Source organism: Carya illinoinensis, chromosome 7 (assembly GCF_018687715.1).
Source record: "Carya illinoinensis cultivar Pawnee chromosome 7, C.illinoinensisPawnee_v1, whole genome shotgun sequence".
Classification (NCBI taxonomy): Eukaryota; Viridiplantae; Streptophyta; class Magnoliopsida; order Fagales; family Juglandaceae; genus Carya; species Carya illinoinensis.
The window spans coordinates 41,500,485-41,525,562 of record NC_056758.1 but is presented as its reverse complement, the minus strand read 5'-3'; the positions used below and the strand labels follow the sequence as shown (position 1 = coordinate 41,525,562).

Here is a 25,078-nt window from a genome sequence, read left to right as displayed (position 1 = left end):
AAATATATATATTTAAATAAAAATATAAAAATAATAAATTATATATTGATGTGTGGTATAGATGATGATCAATATAATTTTATTTTTATTTTCGGTGTGATAGAACAATAATCATATTCATCCTGTCAAGTATAAAAAAAATTATATTTATTATTCTTATATCACGCATCATATATATATATATGTAAAAATGATTAATAGAAAAATTCAAAATGTAATGATAATAGCGCTTATTAAAGCATTGAGAGTGTCTGAATATATATTGAATGGCTCAAAAAATTAAAATAAAAAAAGAAAACTGTATAGAAATTATGGTCGTCTCTGAAATTTTCTTTTTCCCAAAAATATTACTAAAATATGAAACTTGTATAGACTTTCCAACAGCGGGTACGTAATATATGAATGAACATTACTTCTGTTGGCTCGTCCAGCTAACAACATTAATGCTCATTGGCGCAACAAATGCACTGAATTAATTATTGGACTTATCAACCGTAATTATTTCAACTGCATGACATAATTCTAGCTCGAATTTGGGTACCAAAGCTCACTCAAATGTGAACCCCAAATGTTCGCTAAACACAAGTCTTCTGTTTCCATTCGATTGTCTCTAATTATGTATATCTTAATTGTAACTCAGTTAAATAAAATTAAACTATCTTATTTTATATAATTATTATAATTTTTTTAAATTTTTATATAAAATATAATAAATAATTTAATTTTTTTAATTATAAATTAAAATTATATTATAATAATATTTTATTTAACTTTTAACAAAATATTTATTCTTATCTCTTTTAAACTGTGTAATTAAACAAGACGTTAAATTTTTTGTAGCAGGAACAATATTATGGTTATTATCTCATTGTCTCTTCCATGCCTTTAATTGATCAAGAAAGAATATATAATATATATATTTCCTACAAGTTGAGTAATTACTAGATAATTTTAGAGTAAAACATGCAGTATTTTTAACCTATCTCAATAGGTCATGCTATCGAAAATGAACGCTTACATAATCAATTTTAACATTATGGCATGTTATAATAAATTGACAATATCATATTATTCGTACATTGAGATTATTTAATAATTTTCTTTAAAAGTTCGATACTTCCATGGAACTACACAACTATCTTTTAAGTTTTGGAGAATAGTATAGGGAGTAAAAAAATTTGGGAATATTTGAATAGACATAAATTACATAATACAAAAAACAAAAAAGGCATCCATTTTGGACCACGTGTTCTTCAATTTGAATTAAGAATCGAATCTTATGAAGGAGCATGTTTTTATTGGTCGGTGTCACGTCTTATGAAGTGCATGCCACTAATATGTCGAATCTAATGTTGGAAAGTAGCATATAATTGGTCAGAATGATGACATCCCACGGCGTGCAGTCGTTGATCGAAGAAAATATGCCTAACCATAAGATTAGTGAAGCTGCTTTCTCCTAGCTTTAAAATGTCGGAACGAACAGAATAGGAGAAACACATATCACGTGTGATCATTATCAAAAGAACGAAAAAGCAAAGTCTTTAGCATCAGATCCAATAAACAAAAAAAGTTTTTTAGGTCAAAGCATCCTAATAAGCACGACGTTGGGGCTTTTAAATTAGATTAGAAATGCATTTCTATCTAGTACGAGTCCCCGTCAATGCCAAATTATCGAATGTTTTGGGCAAATGCGTTCCGTTGAGTTTGAGTTTTAATAGAATCATTAGATCCAGGATAATCCATTTTGTCATATTATTTTTTCAATTTGCATACTAAATTAGGAAGTGTTTCATGTACAACAAAGAAAAATATTTTAATTATAAATTTTTTTTATAAAACTAAATTTATAAATTAACTTAATTTGATACAATACAAATATAATAAAATAAATATAACGTATCATATAAAATTATATTAATTTTTTAAATATTTTTCATAACTTAAACATTTTTCTATTATAAATTATCGTTAGATCATTTTGATGACGCTGGTTAGTGGTTAGACATATCTCCACCTAAATTTCACTTTACCATATTAACTTCGGCCATGTTTGGTCAACTCCATTCCTAACACGATTTTACTTTATAGTTGATAAAAGCCAACTTAACCGGACTGAAACGAGGCAGAGTTGTTTTTACCAAAAAAAAAAAAAAAAAAAAGAAAAAGAAAAAGAAAAAGAATGCTACTCAATTTTATTTTTTTATTGGAGTCGTGATTTTCTCCGTTAATAATTTAAAATAGAATTGAGAATAACGGCAATATTGAAATTGATAAACCCTCGTACTATTTGGAAGAGAATAATAAAGGTATATAATAATTTGAAGAAACTCTACTAATTATAATATTAACTAAATTTGGAATACTACTACCCATCACACAGAGCAAGCATCAACTGATGTTTTAAAATGAAATTTTATGTGAATTATGTAAAAGATGGATTAAATAGAGCTTGGACCGCTCTTTATTTCCAACCACCCATTGCCCAACAACCTAGTTTTAATCCACAATTTCAAATTTTCAAGTCCAGAGCACCTACCCCGATTTAATATCCGTCATTCTCAGCAGGCTACCACGTAACCAGAATTTCACACACTTGAAACCGTCCAAAACGACACGTGCTCTGTACACCACAACATCGACCGCCCGAATCCCTTGACATTTTTATTTTAATTTTTCGAAATAATATCTGGACCATGCTGCTGGCGACGATATCACCTATGGTTTGCGAGAACCGAACAGCAAATCCCAACAACTCTCTCTCTCTGTCTCTCTCGACTGAGTTTTGTTGGCCGTGATTGCATGCCATTGCCATGACGACTTCGAAGCTCTTGCTTTTGTCAATCTTCCTATCTCTAGTTCTTGCGCATGTTAGGGCAAGTGTTCCGGTCGATGAAGATGAAGCAGTTACAGTCGCCGGATCTGACGGTTCTGATTATTCGTCCGCTCTGAAGATCGAACTGGAACAACTTAAGTTCAAGATCCAAGACCTTGGTCAGTTATTTTCTTTGCTCGTTTTCAGTTTTTCTTTATATTTCCTTTGCTTCTGTTTGGATGCGGAGGTAACTCAGGCAGAGAAGAAGAAAAAAGTAGATGGTGTCACTCAATAGGCCCTTCTACAATGCAAATCTTATTTGAATGTTGGTTTTTATGCTGTATGCCTCATGAATTTCGGTGAAAATTATTTCGATAATTTTTTAACGCGAAATTTGAGGGGAAATCGCTTAGTTTGACGAAGAGTCTGGGATTTCTTCCATAAACATTGGTCCGTTTGATTTATGCGGCACTATATTCTATAGCTTTGACGGAGATAAATTCCCAATGCTGTGTTTGTTTCTTGAGAACCTAATCTCGAAGCTCTGGTAATCTTTGGCTTTATGGGTTGTCCCATATTTTTCTTTGTTAGTTCTCAAAATTCTGTGTTCGTTCATTTTTTGTTTTTGTTTTGTTTTCTTTACCTTTTTTCTCTGCATCGAAATAGAGCATAATGGAACAGTGGTAAAACCACTGAGAGAGTGACTAAGATTGTAGTAAACTGAATGATAGAAGCAATGGTGAAAGGAACAGTAACCCACGTCACACGTTAAAGCGTGATGAAAATTCGTCTTGATTCGTTTGATTTATTAATATGAGAGAGAGAGTCACTAGATGATATCAAAATTCTCTGTTCTCTCCATTGAAAGTTTTCGTTGATGTCAAGATGTGGCATGGAAGGATCCATGCTGTGAATCTCGCTTATTGGGATTAAGGCTTAATTGGGTCGCTTTTAGTAACATAAAAAAAAAAAAATCCTAAAAAGGAGTATCGCCATCTTTCTCGAGAGGAAATTTTGACAAATTGAACTGGATTTTGTGTTGCCTGATGTTTTTTCACTTTTTGTCATTGAAGAGTCCCACGTTGATAAGAAATCCAAAGAACTGAAAGCAAAGGAAGATAGCATAGGGGAGAAGGAAAAGATCATTCAAGAGAAGTCAGATAGCATTGCTTCCTTGCAGAGTGAGATCGCATCCCTCCAGGTGAGGATTGGCATTGGACTCTGCAAAACCACTGCCCGAAAACAACCACTAATCTCATTTTGTAAGAATTGAAATATATAAGACATTTTTATATTTTAATTATTGTAATTTGTATGAAAATAGAAGTTACTAGAAAGGCACTCACTGTCGACTACATTTTTGGGTATCATCATTCTTACACGAGCAATTTACCCCAAAAATTAAGGGCACATTCGTAGGGTGGCCTTCCTTGGGATTACATCTCGCCCTTTTTTTTTCATGTGCAAAAAAAAAAAAAAAGGAAACATTAATACCTACTTTTATGAGGTCTGTGTTGACAAGAGTTCAATATACATTTTTTTTCTTATTAATTTCAGAAAAAGGGGACTTTAGATGCTGTGGAGTTGGTTCGTAAGGCTCATGCGCGCGTTGATGAGTTAAAGAAGCAGGTTAGATATCAGCAAGCAAACAATTTACTCTCTCATAAACATTGGTTCTTTATAATCTGTTATTATCTGCACAGGCTGACATACGTAAAAGTGAACTAGAAACTCTAAACAAGGAGAAGAAGGCTTTGGAAGCCCGGGTAGATGAAGCCGAAAGGAAAGTACATGATTTGAGTTTGGAACTAGAAACTGTGAGTTGCTTATCTATTCTGTTTTGACACTTACTTTCCTTGGCTCAATTTGAGATGAGTTCATTTTTGTTGCTTGAAATGAATATCAACATAACAAAATTTTCATTTAGGGAGTTGGACATGGTTTGTTAAACCCTCCAAAAGCAGAAATGATTAGCATATTAGAAAATTAAGACCCAGTGTTTTCACGTATCTATTTTTTGAGATAAGCATACACAAAAACATCTATCGTGCACTACAATGCTTACATGGATACTACTTCCTGTGATGCCCTCTTTAGGGAGGGATATCTTTTAGGTAGAAGTTACAAGAAGCATAGCCTAAGTATACCATTTGCCTTGATTCCTAACACAACACAAGAACCGTAAGTTAAAATTTTATCATGGGTAGGGGTAAGTCTCTTCTTGGACAGACTTTAAGTTAAGCAACCTTGAAAGGTTCCTGCTTGAACTTGGATTTTTGTTTGATTGTAATTTTTAGTTACTATTTTTTTTTTACTACATATCATGTCACCTTTTTTTATTCCAGTTTTGCACTTATAATCATTCAATTTGAAATTTTCTCTGATACTGTGATATGAGAATGGTATAGTGACGTCAGGCATTGTCTTCTTTTTACTTCTTTTTTTATTTTTATTTTTATTTTTTTAATAAGTTTGTCTTCTCTGTACAGCTCCAAAAGATTAATGATGAACAGAAGACCAGAATTCGTAAAATTGAACGGGCTCTTAAAGTTGCTGAGGTACATAACATGGTGCTGATAGAGCTCATGCTATGTCAGATTCTACAAGATTGATCTAATGTGCTGGTTTTCTTTTTGGAATTTTTTAGGAAGAAATGATCAAGGCAAAGTCTGAGGCCACTTCAAAAACTAAAAAGTTAAAGGAGGTAAAATTGACTTAGTTTTTCATGCTCTGTATCTCTCTCTGTAGGCTACTAGTATTATGGGCTTGGGAAGTTTTAGGGCATACCTGTCACGTCTGTCCTTTGACTTTGTTGCTCCAAGTATTAATTTTCTCTATACACTCTACCCTCTATGGTTTGGGCTGAATCTGGTTAAAATATATCTGAGGTAGAAATTTTGGGAAATGCCAAATTTTTACATACTATTACTAGCTCATAGTTGTATAATTTTGTATTTATTTTAACGAATGACTGAGGAACCCTTGCTTTAAAAAGTCAGCAACATTGTCGGTCAAACTGCAGAGACAAAGAAATGAGAAGTATCAGTGCGCGCTAAAAGACTATTGGTTGTTTGCTCACAAGGAACTATTCTGCCATGTACACTACCTGATATAATTTTTGAGAGTCGATCTTAGGTCCCGTTTGGTTACACAGATGAGATGAGATGTTTTGAATAGTAATTAATAAAATATTGTTATAATATAATTTTTGAATATTAATTTTGTATTGGGATTTGAAAAAATTAGATTGTTTATTATATTTTTTATTGGGATTTGAAAAAGTTGTAATGATGAATTGAGATGAGATGAGATGAGATTTTTGGTTTTGGTTAAACAAACAAGGCTGTCCTATATTTTATAGTTAAAAAATAGATGTAATTTTGCTTTATTGTATATATATATATATATTTGTAATTTATTAGAAAATGGATGAAAGGGCAAAACTGAAATACGTATACAAAATGAAGTTCCAAGTTCACACAAATCGGAAAATAACAGAGAAAAAGGATGAGAATGAATGGTTACACTCCTTCGCTTGTCCATTAAGCATTTCTGCACTGAACTGAGATTTCATAGGCAGCTGAAATTACAGTGGTAGTATAATGGCTATGGGATGAATGGATATGGAGAAATTATGGCAGAATTACCTTTATTTAGCCAGGCTTTCTTGCTGAGCCTAGAAATGATTTTTAATCACTTTTTCTGATTTGATCCAGAGTTCGAGGGAGGCTAGATGATACATAAGTGATCAGCAGCCTGTAGTTCTTAATGGAACGTAAAATGTATTTAAACTAGGATGCATGTGCGTCACACACATATGATTAGTCGTGAAAATCTGAATACCCCCCATGATGGCACTGCTGGAACTAATTTTGGACTTCATTGCCCAGAGTTTACTGTTTGCAGTTACGAATGAGGGTTCAAAGCTTCTGAATGTTGCCATTGTTGTTATGAATATATGGTCTGTCTGTGTACGTGCTTTATGCATCTAGGCACCATGAGTGCCATTATGTGTAACGCCCCAATGAAAGACCCAAACCACATGGCCCATACTCTAAAAGGACTAGTCAACGATAAAATTGGAGTCCCATTGGAACTTTATAAAGAGCAAGAACTTCTCCTTCCCAAGCAATATGGGATCCTATACACCGCCTACCCTCAATCTTATCATATGGGGGTATCACATTATGTGACTCTAGTTGACATCACAAGCAGCTCATTAATGTATATAAGATGTTGCATGGTTACATTTATTGTCTTCTCTGATATCTTGTATACCCATGATGAGAAAAGGAGTTAAAAATGGAATTCAATGGAAAAACTGACAAAAATGTGGCAGGTTCATGGTGCGTGGTTTCCACCTTGGCTTGCTGTGCATTTAATCCATTGTCAGGTAAATTTAGTGCAATTGTGTTTTGCACAAGTGGGATACTTCACATGAGAGCTGAAAATATATCTTCTTGTAGTCCTTCATGGAGACACATTGGAATGAGCGTGGCAAACCAGTTATGGATATGGTAATTGAGAAGGTATTTTTTCCTCCTTCTTGCTATGTGGTTATATTTACCCAGTGGCAGACTGTATTTGACCAATGTTTCCACTAATTTGTTTGGGAGTTGGTGTGACTAGTTTTAATCTTGTTTTGAATGATATATATCTCATAGTTCTTTATCCACTACCCTTATGTTTCGAATTTGCTCCAGGCCCTAGAGAAAAAAGCACAAGCCGAAAAGTGGGCTGCACCTCATATGGAAACAATTAAAACTGTAAGCTATCTTTTCATTAACCTGCTTCTGTGTGTTGTATTTTGGGAGTTCCAATAATTCTCTGTCTGACTTTTTGTTATTTGTTTTGTTTCTTACAAGTGAATAATGGTGTTCAGTGGTTACTGTTTGTTACATGATCTGCTCACTGCCCTCCCCCCCTCTCCTTCCTTCCCTCTTTTTTCTTCCCTTGCTTAAAGTTTCTTTGCTGGTTAGAAATGACTAACCCGGGTGTGTAATCTTCTCATTCTTTGTTCTGTCGCTTGAAGAAATGGATCCCAACTATAGAGGAACAGTGGGTCGTACTAAAAACGAACACTGAGCCACATGTCCAGACACTAAGGAAAAAAACCAGTGAAGTTTATGAGGCATCAAAGACCAAAGTAACTCCACATCTTGTCCAAGTGCAAAAATTTATTGATCCTTACTTTCAGGTAAATTTAATATTTTAGTGTCCTTGGTTATCTGTTCTAGTAACATGAATGTGAAAAGAATTCTTTATGGGTGACAGGACGTGAAGAAGTTCAGCAAACCTTATATTGATCAAATTGCAGATGTGGCAAAACCTCATGTTGAAAAAGTACGAGTGGCGATAAAGCCCTATACAAAGGAAGTAGTTTATGCCTATGGGAAGTTTCTGAAATCCGCAACTACCTACCACCATCAGGTTTGAATATCAGTTACTGTTGTATCTTTACCCCTAATTTTTGCGTTTTTAATTGTAAGGTACCTGTGCTCAAATATGTGGTGAAGGAATATCATGGTGTTTTCAGTAATAATGTGTTATTCTATTTTCTCATGCTTTGTTAAGATGCAAGTGACTGTGCAAGAGATGCTGAAAAGGCATGAACTGACAAGACCTCTTGCTACTAAAGAGTTGGAGTGGTTTGCGGTATGTGATGGTTCTGTACTTTCTTCTCTTATTTACTTTGTTAAATCTAGTTATTTAGCTGCACATTACTTGACATGGACCATGTGACTTACTAGTGAGCTAAATGGTGCAGGCTTCTGCTTTGTTGGCCCTACCCATCATCATACTCTTCAGAATTGGTTCCACCATTTTCTAGTCAGTTTCTCAATTAGCTCCTTTTTTATTCTGCACCTGTGTCTTTGTCAAGCATTGACAGCCATATTTTTACTTGTTCGTTCTTGAACTTCTAAAATTTTTGTAACATGGTTTTATGTGCCTGATCTCTGCAGCAAAAAGGTGAAGAAACCTACTCGAAATGCTCACACCAACCATGCACGCCGTAAGGCTAAACGGGTCCATCCAGACAAGTAGAGTACGACATGTTCATCCACTGGTTTTTATATTCAGGGCAGGGGACCATTTAAGGTATGCTTCATCCTAATTGTTTTGAAGAGTATTCTATATATTTGTGTTCCCTGGATTTTATATGCCTGGAATTGAAATACATTGATGTATGGATGATACATCCAAAAAAGGTTTCACCTTCCCTGTTATTAGCCATACGTTTTTATGATTGATGTTGTAGCAGAATATCTTGCTGACTGTTTTAATTATCATCACCTTCATGTTGTTTACCAATTCAGATGAGGATTTACTTAATACACTCTCGAACCAAGATTCAAAAACCTGATTTGTATATCTTTCTGTTGATCTGCTTGAGCTGCTTCATTGATGTCATATCCCTTCCCTTGCTTTATTGTTGCGTGACTCTTAATGCTTTCATTCTCGATTGTTACCCCTTGTTTTTATTAGGTAATCAAGAAGTTTTGTTCATAAGAAAAGAAGGCATAGTCCAAGTACACGTGATGTATACATGAGAAGTACCTAGCTAGTGTTTACATTAATGAAAAATAGAAAATTATGGACATTTAGGCCATTAAAATCAACGAACCCCTGCCCGTAAGAACAAGCTTCTAAGAAAGAAAACTTTAAGCTCATCCATTGTCTTCTCGTGATCCTCGAAGCTTCTATCATTTCTCTGCCCCCTCTAAATGCACGGTTACTCATCTTGTTACATCCATACCTTCTATTATTTCTCTTCGTGAATCTCTAATTCTAGTCTCTCTCCATGATGGGGTATGTCAACTACAGCAGGATAGAAGATTGGCTACCATAATAATCTTTATTAGAAATGACGGACAATATATATGTAGAAAGCAGTTTGAAAACGAAAACCCACGGCTTTTGCAATCAAGAGCCAGTGGATTAAATGCTGTCCAAAGAGCTTACTTGAAAGTGGAGATATAACGCATAGAGTGATCACCTCTGGCATACACTACTTGTTTAGCTATTTTAATGGTAGTCTCATATCGATTTGCTTTGATTTTGTATGATTTGTTGGTTTGTTCATTGATGCGACTGAATACCGAATTTCCTTTTACTGCAGATGGAGGTGCACTCTTGGCATGGGCTTTCTAGCTATCTACTTGTCAGTGTGCTTTTGTTTTGTTTTGAAGATCCTGCCCTTGTCAGTGACCTCTGATGCTTTTGAAGATCTCTCTCTCCATTTGTTCGTTGGTTTGCTCGTTTTTGTTTTTTTTTTGTGAAGAAAATTTATAGAAACTTCATCACACGATAGTTTGACAGGTAGTTCAGGTATGATCATGGGCAGTGTTGTTGATGTTGATAGAGGGGTAGTCTTTTTATATTTTTTGGCAATTCTTTTGGGTTCACGAGATATATTGTCTTCCTCTTCAATATGTTGTCCGTCAGAATTATAAGTTCTGTGCCTGATTAACGACGACAATTCTCCATCTTAATATACTTATTTATGTACTCTTATTATTGGATTGTGACGGCCGAAAGGGGCCAATATGAATTTAAGAAGTGCTCATATATATATATATATATATATATATATATTTGTTTCCGGTTTTTATTCAACCCCCGCGGGTTTCTTGTACGGGAATGAAGTATTCACACTTGGGAGATGCGGTGCTTGAGACACACGCTGTGTCACATCAAATTATGCAGCTTCGGATTATGTAGGTTATATAGGTTGGAAAATGGATTAATGTCCCTTCGAGTTTAGATAGAAATTGAAGAAACTGTCCCTTCAAGTTCACACGTTTTCAAGTTCTTGTCCGATCACGAACTTGAAGACATCGAGTACTGGAATAAATAATAATAGATATATGAAGTGGTCATTGTACAAGGTGTATTTTATATGTTTTTTTGTTTTAGAAATATTGTATAAGATTTAAATAGAAGTTTTATATATAATAAAAAAAATAGATTCCATCTAAAAAATATTATAAAAGAAACTATTCTTGCTCTATTAGTGGGACCCGCTACCTAGGACTGCTCCTCAAGATGATCTTTACTGGCCATGTTCATGTAGAAATAACAAAGAATCTTAATAAAACGGTTTAAATAGAAAGACTTTCTTTGTCGTCCTAACTTCTTGAGCTGTACCTCTTGCACCGGCTGTCCCCACAATCCCATCGCTCACACATCGACGAATTGGGTCATGCAAAGTGTAATCACGCCGGAGCACTCAGAGTGCTATAGAGGGTATTCAGTACTGCGGTTTGCGGATTGACCATCAAATTAAAGGTTGGCCTGTTTTGTGCTGGCCGTGAGCCTTCCCATTTTGTGGAGAATTTAGGCTCTGTGAGATTTTTTGGAGGCTGCGGTTTATTTGGGATTTGGTGGTGAGTGAAAGTATATGTTTTTGTTGAGTGTTGTGGAGTTTGGTCCATTTTGCTCGAGCAGAGGTAAGTCAGAGAGGTCTGCTTGAAGATAGTTCGACAGTGAGCTCGAGCAATTGTGGAAGAAGGTTCTGTTGGAGACCTCGGTCAAGCCTCCAAATATTAAAGGTCTGATCCTCGCCTTGTTGCTCCTCTAGTGACCTATATGACTCCTTTGCTTGGTGTAGATCACGTGTAACCCAATGAGAGCTTGGGTGAAGTGAGGCTAGGGTTCAATGGTGGAAAGTATTGAGGGTGTTTGGGCTAGGTGATCAAGGTTTGGGTGATGATGGTGCACGGCTAGTGACCCTTGGTGTGCTGGGCGCCACTTGTGTGCTATGGTTGGATAGAGGGTGATCTTGGCTAGGGTTTAGAAGTGAGTGAGTGAGGCTAGTTTTGATGAGGGGTTCGGCCAAGGCTAGGGGAAGTGTTGGCTAGGGCAAAGGTGGCTTGTGAGATCCTAAAAGTTAAGGATTGTGAAATTTCTAAAAAATAAGATTTGAGATCTAGAGATTTAGGAAGGCTAGGGTTGGCCGAAAATGAGTGGGATGGCTATGGGAGATGTGTTTTGGTGGGAAGATGATATTTGAGTGAGCCAATCAAGGAAATTGACCGATCAAATGATGGAGAGAGAATTGGAAGTGAGAGTTTATAGGATTTAGGGTTTCGGCCAAGCCAAGGAGGCTATGGCCGAATCTCTCAATGTAGATCTACGGTTTTTCAGTATTTTCTTAACTATGGGAATTGATGGGGGGCGTGTATGGCTTGATGGAAGGCTAGTGTTTTGTGATTTGAGGCAATTGAAGGGGATGGAAAAGGCAAGGGAAGGGTTGGCCGAAATTGATACGTGGGAGGTGGGATTCTTCAAATAATCTTGATGAGATCTCATGCACATGTGAGGGATCACATGCAAGCAATAGATCTAGCACAAAACACCACAAATCCGAATTCCTCAATGGGAGATTCGGCCTCCACACTCCAATTCAATCAACAAAATTCACAAGAACACATGCAAGCAATACATCTAGCACAAAATACCACAAATCCAAATTCCCCAATGGGAGATTCGGCCTCCACACTCCAATTCAATCAACAAAATCCACAAGAACACCAAATAGAGAAAATGAAAATAACAAGGAACCGAACAACTCTTGATTCACGAATTGCACAAGAAATTGAAAGGAAACCTCAATATATTAAAGATAGAATGAACCAATACCGATTCACGAATTGCACGATGAAGATCCTCTCCTTGGGGATTCAAGAATTGCACTCTAAAAGAGCCCGAGTGCATGTGCATTGAAAATCACAATTCCAAGCCTCTATGGCCGGCCACTCAATAATCAAAATGCCAAAAGATCCTAATGAAATGTCTAAGGGTCCTATTTATAGAGTTTACAAAGTGGAAACCCCCCAAAATGTCCCTAGGCAAAATAAAACAAATAAACAAATGAAATAATAATTATTCAAGTCTTTTAATAAAATAAATAAAAAATAATAAAAATGATAATTTAGTCATGGTGGACGTGGCATGCATGGCCCATGGTGGGCTAAGGTGGTGCATGGTCCACGGTTAGGCTAGCCATGGTCTGGTCCGCAGCTCGTTGCATGGCGTGGCATAGGGTTACTCGTTGGTTTGGTGGTGGGCACGGCATGACGCTGTGCATGGCTTACTAATGATGAGCATGGCATGATGCCAAGCCTAGGCTTGATGGTGGGCACAGGGTGATGTCGTGCTGCTGCTGTGGTGCCCAGTCAAGTGACTTGGGCGGTGGTCCTGCATGGCCCGGACTGTGGCCTGGGTGATGAGCATGCATGACCCAAGCTGATAGTTTGGGCTATGGGGCTGCAAGGCACGACCTGGAGCCGTGCGTTGGATGGCGTACCTATGGGGGTACGCCACTAGCATTGCCTGCAAGTCACGGGTTGGTGCCATGCGCTGGATGGAGTGTCTATAGGGGCACGCCACTAGCCTAGCTAAGCAGTGAGGGGGTACACATGAATGCGTGCAGATGCACGCTCAAGGGCACGAGTAAACCTGCACACATTGTTTGCGATTGGTCAATAGCCTCCACGGTCGCCCGCTGCATGTCATGGTTTGAGCCAAGACATGCAAGCAGGCTAGTCATGTGACTATCCTGACCCTCCATGAGTCGTATCGATGTGTGGTCCCGGGAAAATCTCCTTGGGGTTGTGACAAGTTCGCTCGACGCGCGTGCGCTTTGACATGCCGCTTGAGTGAACATCGCTATACACTAGTTTTAGGATTTTTCTGCCGTTTGACTATATATATGTTATTTTGTGACATATGGTCATACAGTGAAAACAGTAATCGTTCCACTATTGTATTGTAGTTCCTCAAGTAATAAAAATCCTCTGCAGCTCCCGTGGACCTAAGCAATTTGCCGAACTACATAAATATTTGTATCGTGTGTGATTGCTTTTCTCTTTCTTGTTTACTTTTACTTTATTGTCATAGTTTTTACACAACAGTTAGTATCAAGAGCTCAGGTTTGGGTCTGAGGGAAAACGATGGCTGGAGACGAAGTAAAGTTATCGAGAATCGAGAAATTTGATGGGACAGATTTTAGATACTGGAGGATGCAGATAGAGGATTACCTCTATGGGAAGAAACCTCATCTCCACTATTAGAAAAGTGACCAAAAAAAATGAAGGAGGTTGATTGGAACCTGTTGGATCGACAGGTTCTAGGGGTTATTCGGCTAACCCTATCGAGATCCATTGCATACAACGTCATCAAGGAGAAGACGACTGCGGATCTCATGGCGGTTTTGTCAGGTATGTATGAAAAGCTGTCAGCGAATAACAATGTAAATTTGATAAAAAGTTATTCAATTTGAAGATGTTAGATGGTATGTCTGTTGCATAAGATACGTGTACTGATATTATTGACCTCACTGCCAAATAGCTGGGAAGCCATGAGAATGGCTGTCAGTAATTCTGCCAGTAAATCAAAATTGAAATATGATGATATTTGTAATTTGATTTTGGCTGAGGAGGTGCGCAGGAAAGATTCAGGCGAGATCTAGGGTTCGAGTTCAGTATTAAATGTTGATTCTCGAGGGAGATCATAAGACAAGAACTCAAATAGTGGAAGATCAAAATCAAAGCACAGGAGTAAGAGCAAGTCAAGGTCTGGTCAGCAGGCAACTTGCTGGAATTGTGGCAAAGCTGGCCACGTAAAGAAGAACTGCAAAAATCTTAAAAAGACCGAGAATAATAGTGCTAATATGGTAAATGAAGAAATATATGATGGACTATTGCTTGTAGTTCATAGTTCAGTTAATGACTGGATTCTAGATTCAGGGGCTTCCTTCCATACATTTTCTCATCAAGAGCTAATGCAGAACTATGTTGCAGGTGATTTTGAGAATGTATATATGGCTGATGGAGAGGTTTTGAACGTAGTGGAGATGTGAGACATGGACATTGCACTCTCTAACAAGAACAAATGGACCTTGCGAAAGGTCAAGACACATTCTTGAGTTAAAGAAGAATCTCATTTATGTTGAGCAGCTCGATGAATGTGGTCATTCAGTAGTGTTCTCAGATAGCATTTAGAAGGTTACTAAAGAGGCATTAGTACTGGCTCGGGATAAGAAAACTGGTACTTTCTATATGACTACTGGTTTGATTAATACTATTACTACTACTGTTACAGAGAACACATCAGATTTGTGGTATTGCAGGCTTGGTCATATGAGTCAGAAGGGTATGAAAGAACTTCTGTCCAGAGACAAGCTACCAGAACTGAAGTTAGTTGATTTCGATATGTGTGAGAGTTGCATTATGGGGAAACAAAAGAAGGTTAGCTTCTCAAAAAGTAGCAGAACGCTTAAGACAGGAAAACTGGATCTTATGCACACAGATGTGTAGAGACCTTCCCCAGTGGCATCTCTTGGAGGTTCTCGTTACTATGTCATGTTCATTGATAATCATAGCAGGAAGGTATAAGTCTATTTTTTGAATCATAAATCTGATGTATTCAATGTGTTCAAAATTTGGAAGGCTATGGTTGAGACAGAGACATGCTTGAAACTAAAATGTTTGAAGTCTGATAATGGTGGTGAGTATATTGATGGTGGGTTCAAAGAGTATTGTGCAGTTCTGGATATCAGAATGGAGAAGATCATTCCTGGGACACCACAATAAAATGGAGTTGCTAAACGCATGAACAGAATCATAAATGAGCATTCTAGAAACATGAGGCTACACACTGGATTACCACCTACTTTCCGGGTAGACGTGGTTAGCACCATCGCCTACTTGATAAATAGAGGGCCATTAATTCCATTGTATTGTGGATTGCCTGAGGAGATTTGGAGCGGGAAAGATGTCAAATTTTCTCACTTTAAAACTTTTGGCTGTCTTTCTTATGTTCTTATTGATTCTGATGCTCGTAGTAAACTTGAGGCTAAGTCAAAGAAATGTTATTTTATTGGCTATGGAGACGAGGCATTTGGCTATCGTTGCTGGGATAATCAAGGTTAGAAGATCATAAGAAACAGGAATATGATTTTGAATGAGAAGATTGTGTACAATGACAAGTCTAGTACAGTTTCTGAAGTAGCTCCTCAGGAGTCCGAGTTCGTAAGATTGGATGACCTACCAGAGGTCACAGTGCAGTGCAGAGATGTGAGTGATGAGGAGAGTGGGTCCAGTGCACCCATTCCTATTATTCCACAGTCAATTTCAGAGTCGTCCACTCCTGCAGCTACAGTTCATAGATCAGTTAAGACTATATGTCCTCCACAGCGTTTCTCACTTACTTTGAATTATATTCTATTGACAGATGATGGAGAACTGTAGAGTTACGAAAAAACCTTGCAAGATGAAAATTTTAACAAGTGAGAGCTGGTCATGAAAGATGAGATGGATTCCTTGTTAGGGAATCAGGCATGAGAGTTAACAGAACTTCAATCAGGGAAGAAGGCATTACACAATAAATGTGTGTACTGGGTGAAAATTGAGTATGATGGCAGTAAAAGGTACAAGGCCAGAATTGTTGTAAAAGGCTTTCAGCAGAAGTAATGTATTGATTACTCTGAAATCTTTTCTCCTGTGGTAAAGATCACAACCATCAGGATGGTATTGTTTATGGTTGCTATTGAAGATTTATTTCTTGAGCAGTTAGATGTGAAGACAACCTTTCTTCATAGACAAGGCCAAACCAGTTGGCATACCCTTGGGTAGTCACTTTAGACTCAACAAGAATCAGTCACCTAAGTCAAAAAAGGAACAAGATTACATTGTAAGGTTCCTTATACCTTAGTTATTGGTTCACTTATGTATGCTATGGTTTGCACAATACTAGATATTGCCCATGTAGTGGGAGTTGTGAGTAGATACATAAGTAATCTGGGAAAATAACATTAGGAAGCAGTGAAATGAATTCTGAGGTACCTAAAAGGCTCCTAAAAAACGTGCCTGTGTTCTTCAGGAGAGAGCTTAGAGGTGCAAGGCTATGTCGATGTTGATTTAACTAGAGATATAGATAGCAGAAAGAGTACCATAGTCTTTGTTTATACTATTGGTGGTACTGTAGTGTCATGAGATTCTAATTTACAGAAAACAGTTTCTTTATCTACTACAGAAGCTGAGTACATTGCAGTGTCAGAGGCTGCAAAGGAGATGATATGGCTACAAGACTTCTTCGAGGAATTGGGTAAAAAGAATCAGAAATGCACTCTCTACAGTGGTAGTCAGAGTGCCATATTCCTTGCCAAAAATCCAGCATTTCATTCCAAAACCAAGCACATTCAAATGAGGTATCACTTTATATGATCATTGTTAGATGATGTATAGTTGTTACTTGAGAATATTTGTGGAAGCAAGAACCCTGCTGATATGTTAACAAATGGTACTGTTACATTTGAGAAACTTTAGTTGGTCTTCTAGCATGAAGACAGGGGCAATGAGTTGCAGAAGTGGAGGATATCATGTTTGAGGAAGAGGGTGATACAGTGAGTGTACCAGTCTCCAAGTGGGAGAATTGTTGAGTACTGTGAAATCTGGTCCACTTTGCTCGAGCGGAGTCATTAGCCGCTTGAGGCTATAAGACAACTCGATAGTGAGCTCGAGCAATTGCGGAAGAAGATTCGCTCGACGTGTGCTTGACACGCTGCTTGAGCGAACATCGCTAATACACTGGTTTTAAGTTTTTTCCACCGTTTGACTATATATATGTTATTTTGTGACATATGGTTGTACAGTAAAAATAGTAATTATCCGACCATTGTATTGTGATTTCTTAAGTAATAAAAATCCTCTACAACTTTCGAGAATGTAAGCAATTTGTTGAATCACATAAATCTTTATATCATATATAATTGCTTAATTTTCTCTTTCGTGTTTACTTTTATTTTACTGTTATCGTTTTTACACAACAGTTTTTTGGTAGCTTCGAGATGCGGACGAATGGGGTGGCATCCGGTGATTCATGTTCAGTTTGTGTTTTTGGATTATTTCGTGGGCAAAGATATCCGATAACAATCAAATATCGAAATAATCCTATAGGTACGTACATCTTTATCCAAAGTTTGACTCAACAATAAAAGGATATTGATTTATCAGAATTAAGACCTAAAGGAAGCGAGGAAGTGTAGCTTGTCCAGGTTTGATAAGTCTCAAAGATCATGCATGCATGTTAACGGCCAAATAGCTTGCCCAAACACTGGGAGAAATGAATATGGCTAATTTTTTACTTCTATTCTGCGCAGTGGCCGGCACGACCCAATTCTTGGGACTTTATAGGTTTAAGGGCATACGTATCATCTAGGCCGGGTCGAGAATAGCATTCATCAAGCGAAACGGCTTCGTATGCTCCAATACCATAATATAAAAGAGGGGAAAAAGTACGAATCTGTGTTGGCCCATTTAACATCTTGAAGGTACTGTTTGTTCCCTTACACATAACTATGAAACCACGATCGTAATTCCTCCTTCAGGTCCACAATTTAATTCCTTTCGAAAGCAAGTACTTAAACATGCAGAAACATATCGTAAGAGTAATACGTACGTACGATTGCCGCACCTTGTCTTTTCTTGCTAAATTGATAATAATAAAACTAGACTAAATTGCTAGCTGATCCCGCATTCTGTTCCCTGTTTCCCCCTCCCCCATTAATAGGGAGGCCAGTAGGTATCTAGATCCAGGCAATGATCCATGCCCATATATCTGTTGCTGGGCGGGTTTCCATGATTCATTTCCGTGCCATAGCCTGAAGTCTCAGCAGCAAGAGGATTACTAGTCATCATGGAGGAAGACACATCATGTTGATGATGATGATTCATTGCGAGAGATGCTGGTGCTGGTGCTGGGGGCATGGGCCGGAAAACTGGTTGAGACGTTCCTGCTCCACCTCCAAGATTCAAATTTAAACCTGATATTGTGAAGCATCCTCCAGCACCAAGCGGATAGTTTAACTGGGGTTGCATTGGCAGCTGGTTGACATGACTAGTTGATCCGCCGCCTCTGAAAACCCGCGTGAGCTCCGCTAGTTCTGCACTGCTCACGTAATTCCTTCCATAATGGAACTGTCCCGCAGGATCTCCCAGCTGCATCATTTGCGGTGCTGGCACGGCACTGGGACCTATTTCGAGGTTGTAGGGATTCAGCACAGCTCTTGACTGGTTCGAAGGGAATTTTTTTGTACCTGCGCTCTTCTGGAAGACTCGGCAAACCACCCATTCATCCTGCTGTACGTATGCAACAAAGTTTCATGAACTAGGCCTAGTACTTCCACAGGCAATAAGCTATAATATTTGGAGACATGTACGCATTTTTTCTATACTTACACGTTCATTTATCTAGATTTTTCATAAGACGCAGCTTAATTTTTTGTTTGTTTTTCTGTCAATAGGCTGATGATCTCGTGCTTTACAAGATCAACAAGGGAGAGGACATACGTTTGTAACTTAATTATCAAAAAAATTTATCCCCCCCCCCCCCCCGCCCCCCCTCCCACCAACACCCTACGTTTCCGTGCACTTATTTGTACTTTAATTTTCGGGCTAAAAAATCTCGAGTTTTCAGGTTTCACCAGTACCATATGCATGTATTTTATCTATACGTTCACGTGCGGCGCCTATACACACACACACACACTAACTACTTTATAGACTTATAAATTGCATGCACTATTTAGCTTTGACATTTCATGCTCGGAGTACTATATATATGTCTTTGCATGCAACTCCTAGCTATTACGTGCTCATGGGACAAAACAGCTTCATCATGTCGATCGTTTGAACTTGAAGTATGAAAAATGCTAAATATTTAAGATGCTACAAGTTTTCTTACAAAAAGTTTTATAAATTGAGTACACTAGCTCGATGGTCTTGTAACTTGTTTTCTTTTTTAAAATCTAAAAGTTAGTATAACTGCTGGCCGGCCAATATATATCGCTTGTACGTATGATCTATATATACATGATGATGCTCTGTTGAAGAACAAATGTGCGTTCTACGTACGTGTATATATATATAATTCACCTAATTTTTGTGCGTGCATTCGTAAAGCTAGTAGATAGGGGAATTAAGATAATCAAGAATTATAACATTCTACGTTGATTTTTGAGTGATATATATATGTTGATTGCGTCATACGTACCTTGGTATTTCTAAAGGCAGATTTTGAGTGGATGCGATATTCGTGCATGACCCAGTTGGTTTTCTCTCCTCTGGGAGCTCTCCCCCTATAGAAAACCAATGTCTTCTTCATCCCAACCAACTCTGACGTTTCGCCGTTGAAGATCTCCTTGTCTTTCCCCGTGGTCTTCCAGTAACCTGTATTTGTTGCTCGATTTGTTCTCACACCGGTTGGGTATTTCCTATCCCGCAGGCTGAAGAAATACCATTCTTTTTCTCCCATTTTGGCCTTCCCTATAGTAGGCCGGCATGCAGAAGAAGTTGAGAGAAATAAGAAAAGGAATTCCGTCAAATTAGACAAGAATTTTATTCAGCTGTTTGTTCAGAATTAAACAAAACTTTGCATGTTATCCTTATCACAAGAAACGAAGACAACGTTTTCCTTATATTATGAGATTTAATATTAATAAAATACTAATGATTAACGATGTATTCGTCATTTATTCTCCCCCAAGGGAGCACGTGGGGAACCCTAAATTATATTGATGAACGAATATTAATAAGAATCCCACTAATTGCATGCGAAGTCCTCATATTTTCTGGCCGGGAAGAAGTATTGGTCAAAAACCTGGTTAAATATAAAGCACATAATTTTTTTTTTTCAGCGCATGTGTAAAACTGGCTAACTACATGATCATCATGAGTACTACTAACATTAGACAGCAAGGTTTCAGCTTTACTACTACCTGGAAGTTCCCATGGTTCGCATTTGTTGAGATCAACATCTCCGATTGCCCGCCCTGTAAAATTAGCATCCGATATCTTGTTTATGAGATAATAAGTGATTAGCTCTTCATCTGAGGGATGGAATCGGAACCCTGGTGGCAGCTTTTCTTCCTTTGCAAGATCTGATCCTGCCATATTGTCTTTGATGATCTCCTTCTTGCCTTGTTCCTTCCCCTTCTGACTACTGCTTTGTTTCTGTAGCAAAGAAAGAGTGACATGAAAAGAAGTGCTTGAATTATGAGTCTCTAGGGCATGCATCCAGCTTAAAGAACGATATATATGAAATTGAATAAGAAGGCTCTCTTCTACTTTTCTCGATACCCTACTTAACAGAAAACCCTAGAGGAGCACGGAATTTCTTCCTCGGTGACATAGGAATTAAGTAAAACTTATAGGAGCTAAAAGGTAACTTACTTGCATGGAGAGAATTATGACGAATTCTTCAGTTAGGTTTTGATGTCTGTCATATCATTTATGATCAACCAAAAAAGGTATATATCGCGGTAGCTTAAGGGATACTAGCTAGATAATGAAATCTGGTGCTAGAGTCTTGGGAGCTGCTTATAAGTACTCATGATCACCATGCACAAGAAATTGGGAATTTAAGGCTTTAAGCTAAAGGGGTTGTGATAATAAACAATGGGCCGGGGAGGGCTGTACTTGTCAAGCTCTCACCTACTATGGGTCTTCTCACACAAGGTACGTACTGGCCCCGTCATGATCTTATTTAGGTTAAGATATTATATATGTCTGTAATATAAAATTAATAAGAATTAATTTGAAACAATCATGGACTCGCAAATTGAGACAAAGTCCCATACACCAACGCCCTGCAGCCAGCTATATAGCGGCATGCGTCCAAAACCCCGTTCACATTCAGATCACCCGCCCAAATTAATTTAGGTCACCACGCCACTTGATAGTACTGGCTTGGCCTCTTCAACTTTCTGAATATCATGAATATCCTTCTTACCAATGGATGCACGCCACATCATCAAGTCCCACGGACAGTACCGCTAGCTAATTGCGGAGCCTGCAGCATTGATGAAATGGCGAGAATATTTGGGAATCATGCACGGACAAGAATGGAAAATACATAATATAGGAGAGGGATGGGGATGGGTTCCCTGGACAGGAAACCACTGGGAATATTATACGTACTGTTTATTAAATGGGATGCGGCTTCATCTTCCCCTGACCAGTCTCCTGGATTCCATTCCCCTATGTTCTCATGTTTTGGCTCCTTAATTTAACTCAATCGTGTATATATATATATATATGCATGTTAATTTTCATGACTGTTTAAATCAAATAGCTTGCTAGCGGCCACATTTTGGATTGTGTGGAAAAAGCTGGATCAATTAGTTCTTAATCTGATCTCGCAAGCGTTTTTATTTTTATTTTTATTTTATTCATGACGTTGTAGTGTTCTTCTTTTACCCATGCGTGATGATTGTACATGAATAGCTTACGAGTACTACAGTGACATGTATGCAGGGGCGGATTAATATAAATTGAGGCCCTAATAAAATTTAAGTTAGTCATTTGTAATTATAATATAATAGAATATAAATTATTATATGAAATATTTTCAAAATTTTAAATAAAATGAGATTTCATTTAAAATCTTTAAATAAAAATTTTTTTGTACCTCAATTTAACAAGATATTAAAAAATTATTTAAAATATAAATAATTTATTGTATTAAATTTAGTATTATGGGGTACTCTCGATCGCACACTTTGAAAAATATAAAAGTTATTTGAAATTTTATGTAATGAAATGGTTTTTATTTTTTTAAAAAAATAATTAAAAAATAACACCTCATTTTTAATTTTAGAAACCTTACATAGGATGGATGCTTTAGACAATGACCTAAATAGACTTACCATTGAGCCGGCCTGCATGCATGCATATATATATACAAACTTGAAAGTTATGTAAAGGCCAAATTCGCAAGGGAAATCATGCCTCTTCTTACAAATTTACAAGCACACCCACGCTAGAATTAAGCAGAGGATGATCATGTTGTGCATACAAAGGTTTGACCAGTACTGATCGACCACATGTTTTTCTGACAGTAGTACTGCCCGCTATCTAGTTAAGAATTAATTAAGCAATATTAATTTGGCACTTTGTATCGTATGTGGACCGTGGTGATCATCTCCAATTAATTATATATATCTATACCCAAATAAAATATCATCTATTTTCTCATATCTTGACCCACTGTAGTGACGGCTTTTATATGAATCTTATCACTTTTTGAATAACCTTTTATACACGTTCTCAAACTGTCTGGGTTCAAACCCTTCAGAAACAAACGAAGAATTAAGCAGAAGTTTAGGAAACAATGGAAAAAGTTATAAAGTAGTTAAACAATATTATCGGGAATAGACAAAAATAAACAAAAACCATTTACGTTGTTATTATATCTTTTCTCCAATGTAAATCTGTCGTGTGAGGTTGCTTTAGTTTTTGACCTTTCCTTTTGGAAATCAAAACGCAATAATTGACCTTAAAAATAGGAAAAACTAACTTGACCGCGCGCGTATGTGCTATATTATCATCCGTACGTATTTCTCAAGTACTTATAAGTATATATATTGTGATACGTACAATACCTAGAAATATCTTAAAGCACGGCCACTAAGCCTGATTATAAAATTGGGTACGTGGGTGATTCTATGAAAAATGTGAATGAATATGACAAAATGCACTCATTCAGTAGGTTTATAATGATTTCAAATATCTTCAATTGCGACCTCAATTATATTTTTTTGGAATATAAAACATATCTATGTAACTTGAGTTTGCTTAAATATTTGTCGCATGAGATGAACTTAGGACACTCAATATTTGCCACATGGGCCATGACATTTGCAGTAACCTTACACTTAGTCTCATATATATATATATATATATTGGGTATAGAGATGGTATATGATAGCTCATGAGGTGAATCATGATGAGTATAATCAAGATACGACGGGGGACGTGTCAAGTTCCATATCATCATTCGTTACCTTCATTGATCATAATGTTGAACCGATCGATAAGCCGGTCGGGTGGTTGGGTCTGCTTGACCTTCCTTTCTTTTATTGTTTCTTCCCTCCTATTCCCTTGATCACCTTTCTTCTTCTTGGCAAAGGTTTCGTGTTTGACAGTTTTTTTAATCCGATCTTATATATCTTTTTTTACCGTAATCAAGGTGCTTAAATTCCACCAATAGGAAGTCGAAGCCAATCTCAAGACCCGTCCACTCTCATGGTCATAGAAAGGGTTGGTAACAATATCAATTATCATGTAATGTATATAGAACGCCGCCCTGTTGATGCATGGCGTCCTTCTAATTCTTGATGGCCCAATTTCTGCAGAGGTACGAATGATGCTGGAAACGTCACACCTTTTTATACTTTACACAGTACCGTGCATGCGGGTCTCTAGCTAAAGGTATATATAGTACTCAATGATCATGCTCTAAAAAGTCGTTAAAACTTTCTGATCGACGGCTTGTAGCTCCAAACCCTAAACAATCCCTGTGTTAAGTGTGAGCGATACGATGTACATTATAAACATGACACGTACAAGCGAATATAATAAATGCATATATAAGCCTGATCGATCAATTTGTACCACACGAATAACCAAACAAAGCTTTCTTTGAGAATTGAGAAACCTGGAAATAATTAACCGACCAGCTGCTAGAATTGATCATGTATCTTTAAGCTGCTAGCTGTTCAAAACTGCAACTTCTGGTATATATATATATATTATAAATGCTTTTATAAGTTAGGTGTTCTATGAAAAAACTTGTGAGACACAGATTCAATGATTGGGGACTGGAGCGAGCTAGCTAGCTAGCTAGAATAACCCACTGCATTTACTCAGTACTTCTCGATGACGCATCCATGCAGAGAGCAGGCAGTACGTACAAACTATAAACCACCATACTCTCCAGTTAATTTTCTCCCTCTAGCTAATTGGGCCGGGGTTCAGTGTTTTCTTCGTAAGCATGTGCGTATTTTTGAATTTGATCAGCACCTTCAGCTAGCTAGCATTAATCAAGGAAAGTGTGACGTATACACGTACGTGTGTTGTTTTAATAATTAAACTAGTCATGATCATATCAGCACTCGTACTGGGCCGATCAGGTAAAATTAAGCAATATATTTTCATTTTTATCAATCGGTAAGAAAACAAATTAAAAAAGAGTTCTTATTTTTCTTAGAGTAACACAGTATGCTAAATAACTAATCTTGTCTCCAGGTGCATATGGGTCACTTTACGTATTCTTTAAGTAAATAATTTGTCGGAAAATTACACCATTATTCATGTAGTCTTTTGGATATTGTTGATTTTCCTGGAAGTAGGTTAGTTATGATTTTGGAAAGATTGAGAGGTTTGGAAACGAATTATTGAACCCTAGGTGTGCCAAAATTATAAA

The 25,078-nt window shown here is 37.2% G+C and overlaps 2 protein-coding genes across 6 annotated transcripts; one reads left to right on the top strand and one right to left on the bottom strand.

Moving 5' to 3' along the window:
* The first annotated feature begins 2,672 nt into the window (after positions 1–2,672).
* On the top strand, positions 2,673–10,327 carry LOC122316497 (myosin-2 heavy chain-like). 3 transcript variants are annotated; one of them, XM_043133067.1, is made up of 16 exons: positions 2,673–2,991; positions 3,886–4,013; positions 4,370–4,441; positions 4,516–4,629; positions 5,302–5,370; positions 5,460–5,516; positions 7,152–7,205; positions 7,279–7,341; positions 7,516–7,578; positions 7,845–8,009; positions 8,087–8,242; positions 8,387–8,467; positions 8,580–8,641; positions 8,776–8,911; positions 9,641–9,844; positions 9,933–10,327. In XM_043133067.1, the coding sequence occupies exons 1-14, from the start codon at positions 2,811–2,813 to the stop codon at positions 8,855–8,857; spliced, it is 1,347 nt and encodes a 448-aa protein (XP_042989001.1). In that variant the 5' UTR covers positions 2,673–2,810; the 3' UTR covers positions 8,858–8,911; positions 9,641–9,844; positions 9,933–10,327. The 3 variants fall into 3 exon arrangements, with proteins under 3 accessions (XP_042989001.1, XP_042989000.1, XP_042988999.1); XM_043133066.1 differs by having other exon boundaries at positions 9,638–9,844; XM_043133065.1 differs by lacking the exon at positions 9,641–9,844.
* Positions 10,328–18,056: 7,729 nt separating this feature from the next.
* LOC122316890 (NAC domain-containing protein 100-like) lies at positions 18,057–21,223 on the bottom strand. 3 transcript variants are annotated; one of them, XM_043133722.1, is made up of 4 exons: positions 21,046–21,223; positions 20,592–20,826; positions 19,868–20,139; positions 18,057–18,954 (listed from the first exon to the last, which is right to left on the bottom strand). In XM_043133722.1, exons 1-4 carry the CDS (start codon positions 21,049–21,051, stop codon positions 18,379–18,381), a joined length of 1,089 nt encoding a protein of 362 aa, XP_042989656.1. In that variant the 5' UTR covers positions 21,052–21,223; the 3' UTR covers positions 18,057–18,378. The 3 variants fall into 3 exon arrangements, with proteins under 3 accessions (XP_042989656.1, XP_042989654.1, XP_042989655.1); XM_043133720.1 differs by lacking the exon at positions 21,046–21,223 and having other exon boundaries at positions 20,592–21,003; XM_043133721.1 differs by lacking the exon at positions 21,046–21,223 and having other exon boundaries at positions 18,057–18,951; positions 20,592–21,003.
* Between the last annotated feature and the right edge of the window lie 3,855 nt (positions 21,224–25,078).

Coding starts and splice junctions, on each gene's coding strand:
- LOC122316497 (XM_043133065.1), top strand. CDS start 2,811: ATGACGACTTCGAAGCTCTTGCTTTTGTCAATCTTCCTATCTCTAGTT. Junction 4,014..4,369: donor GTGAGATCGCATCCCTCCAG/GTGAGGATTGGC, acceptor TATTAATTTCAG/AAAAAGGGGACTTTAGATGC. Junction 7,342..7,515: donor TGGATATGGTAATTGAGAAG/GTATTTTTTCCT, acceptor AATTTGCTCCAG/GCCCTAGAGAAAAAAGCACA.
- LOC122316890 (XM_043133720.1), bottom strand. CDS start 20,889: ATGCATGCCCTAGAGACTCATAATTCAAGCACTTCTTTTCATGTCACT. Junction 20,140..20,591: donor CGAACCATGGGAACTTCCAG/GTAGTAGTAAAG, acceptor GGCCTACTATAG/GGAAGGCCAAAATGGGAGAA. Junction 18,955..19,867: donor CTGCCTTTAGAAATACCAAG/GTACGTATGACG, acceptor GCATACGTACAG/CAGGATGAATGGGTGGTTTG.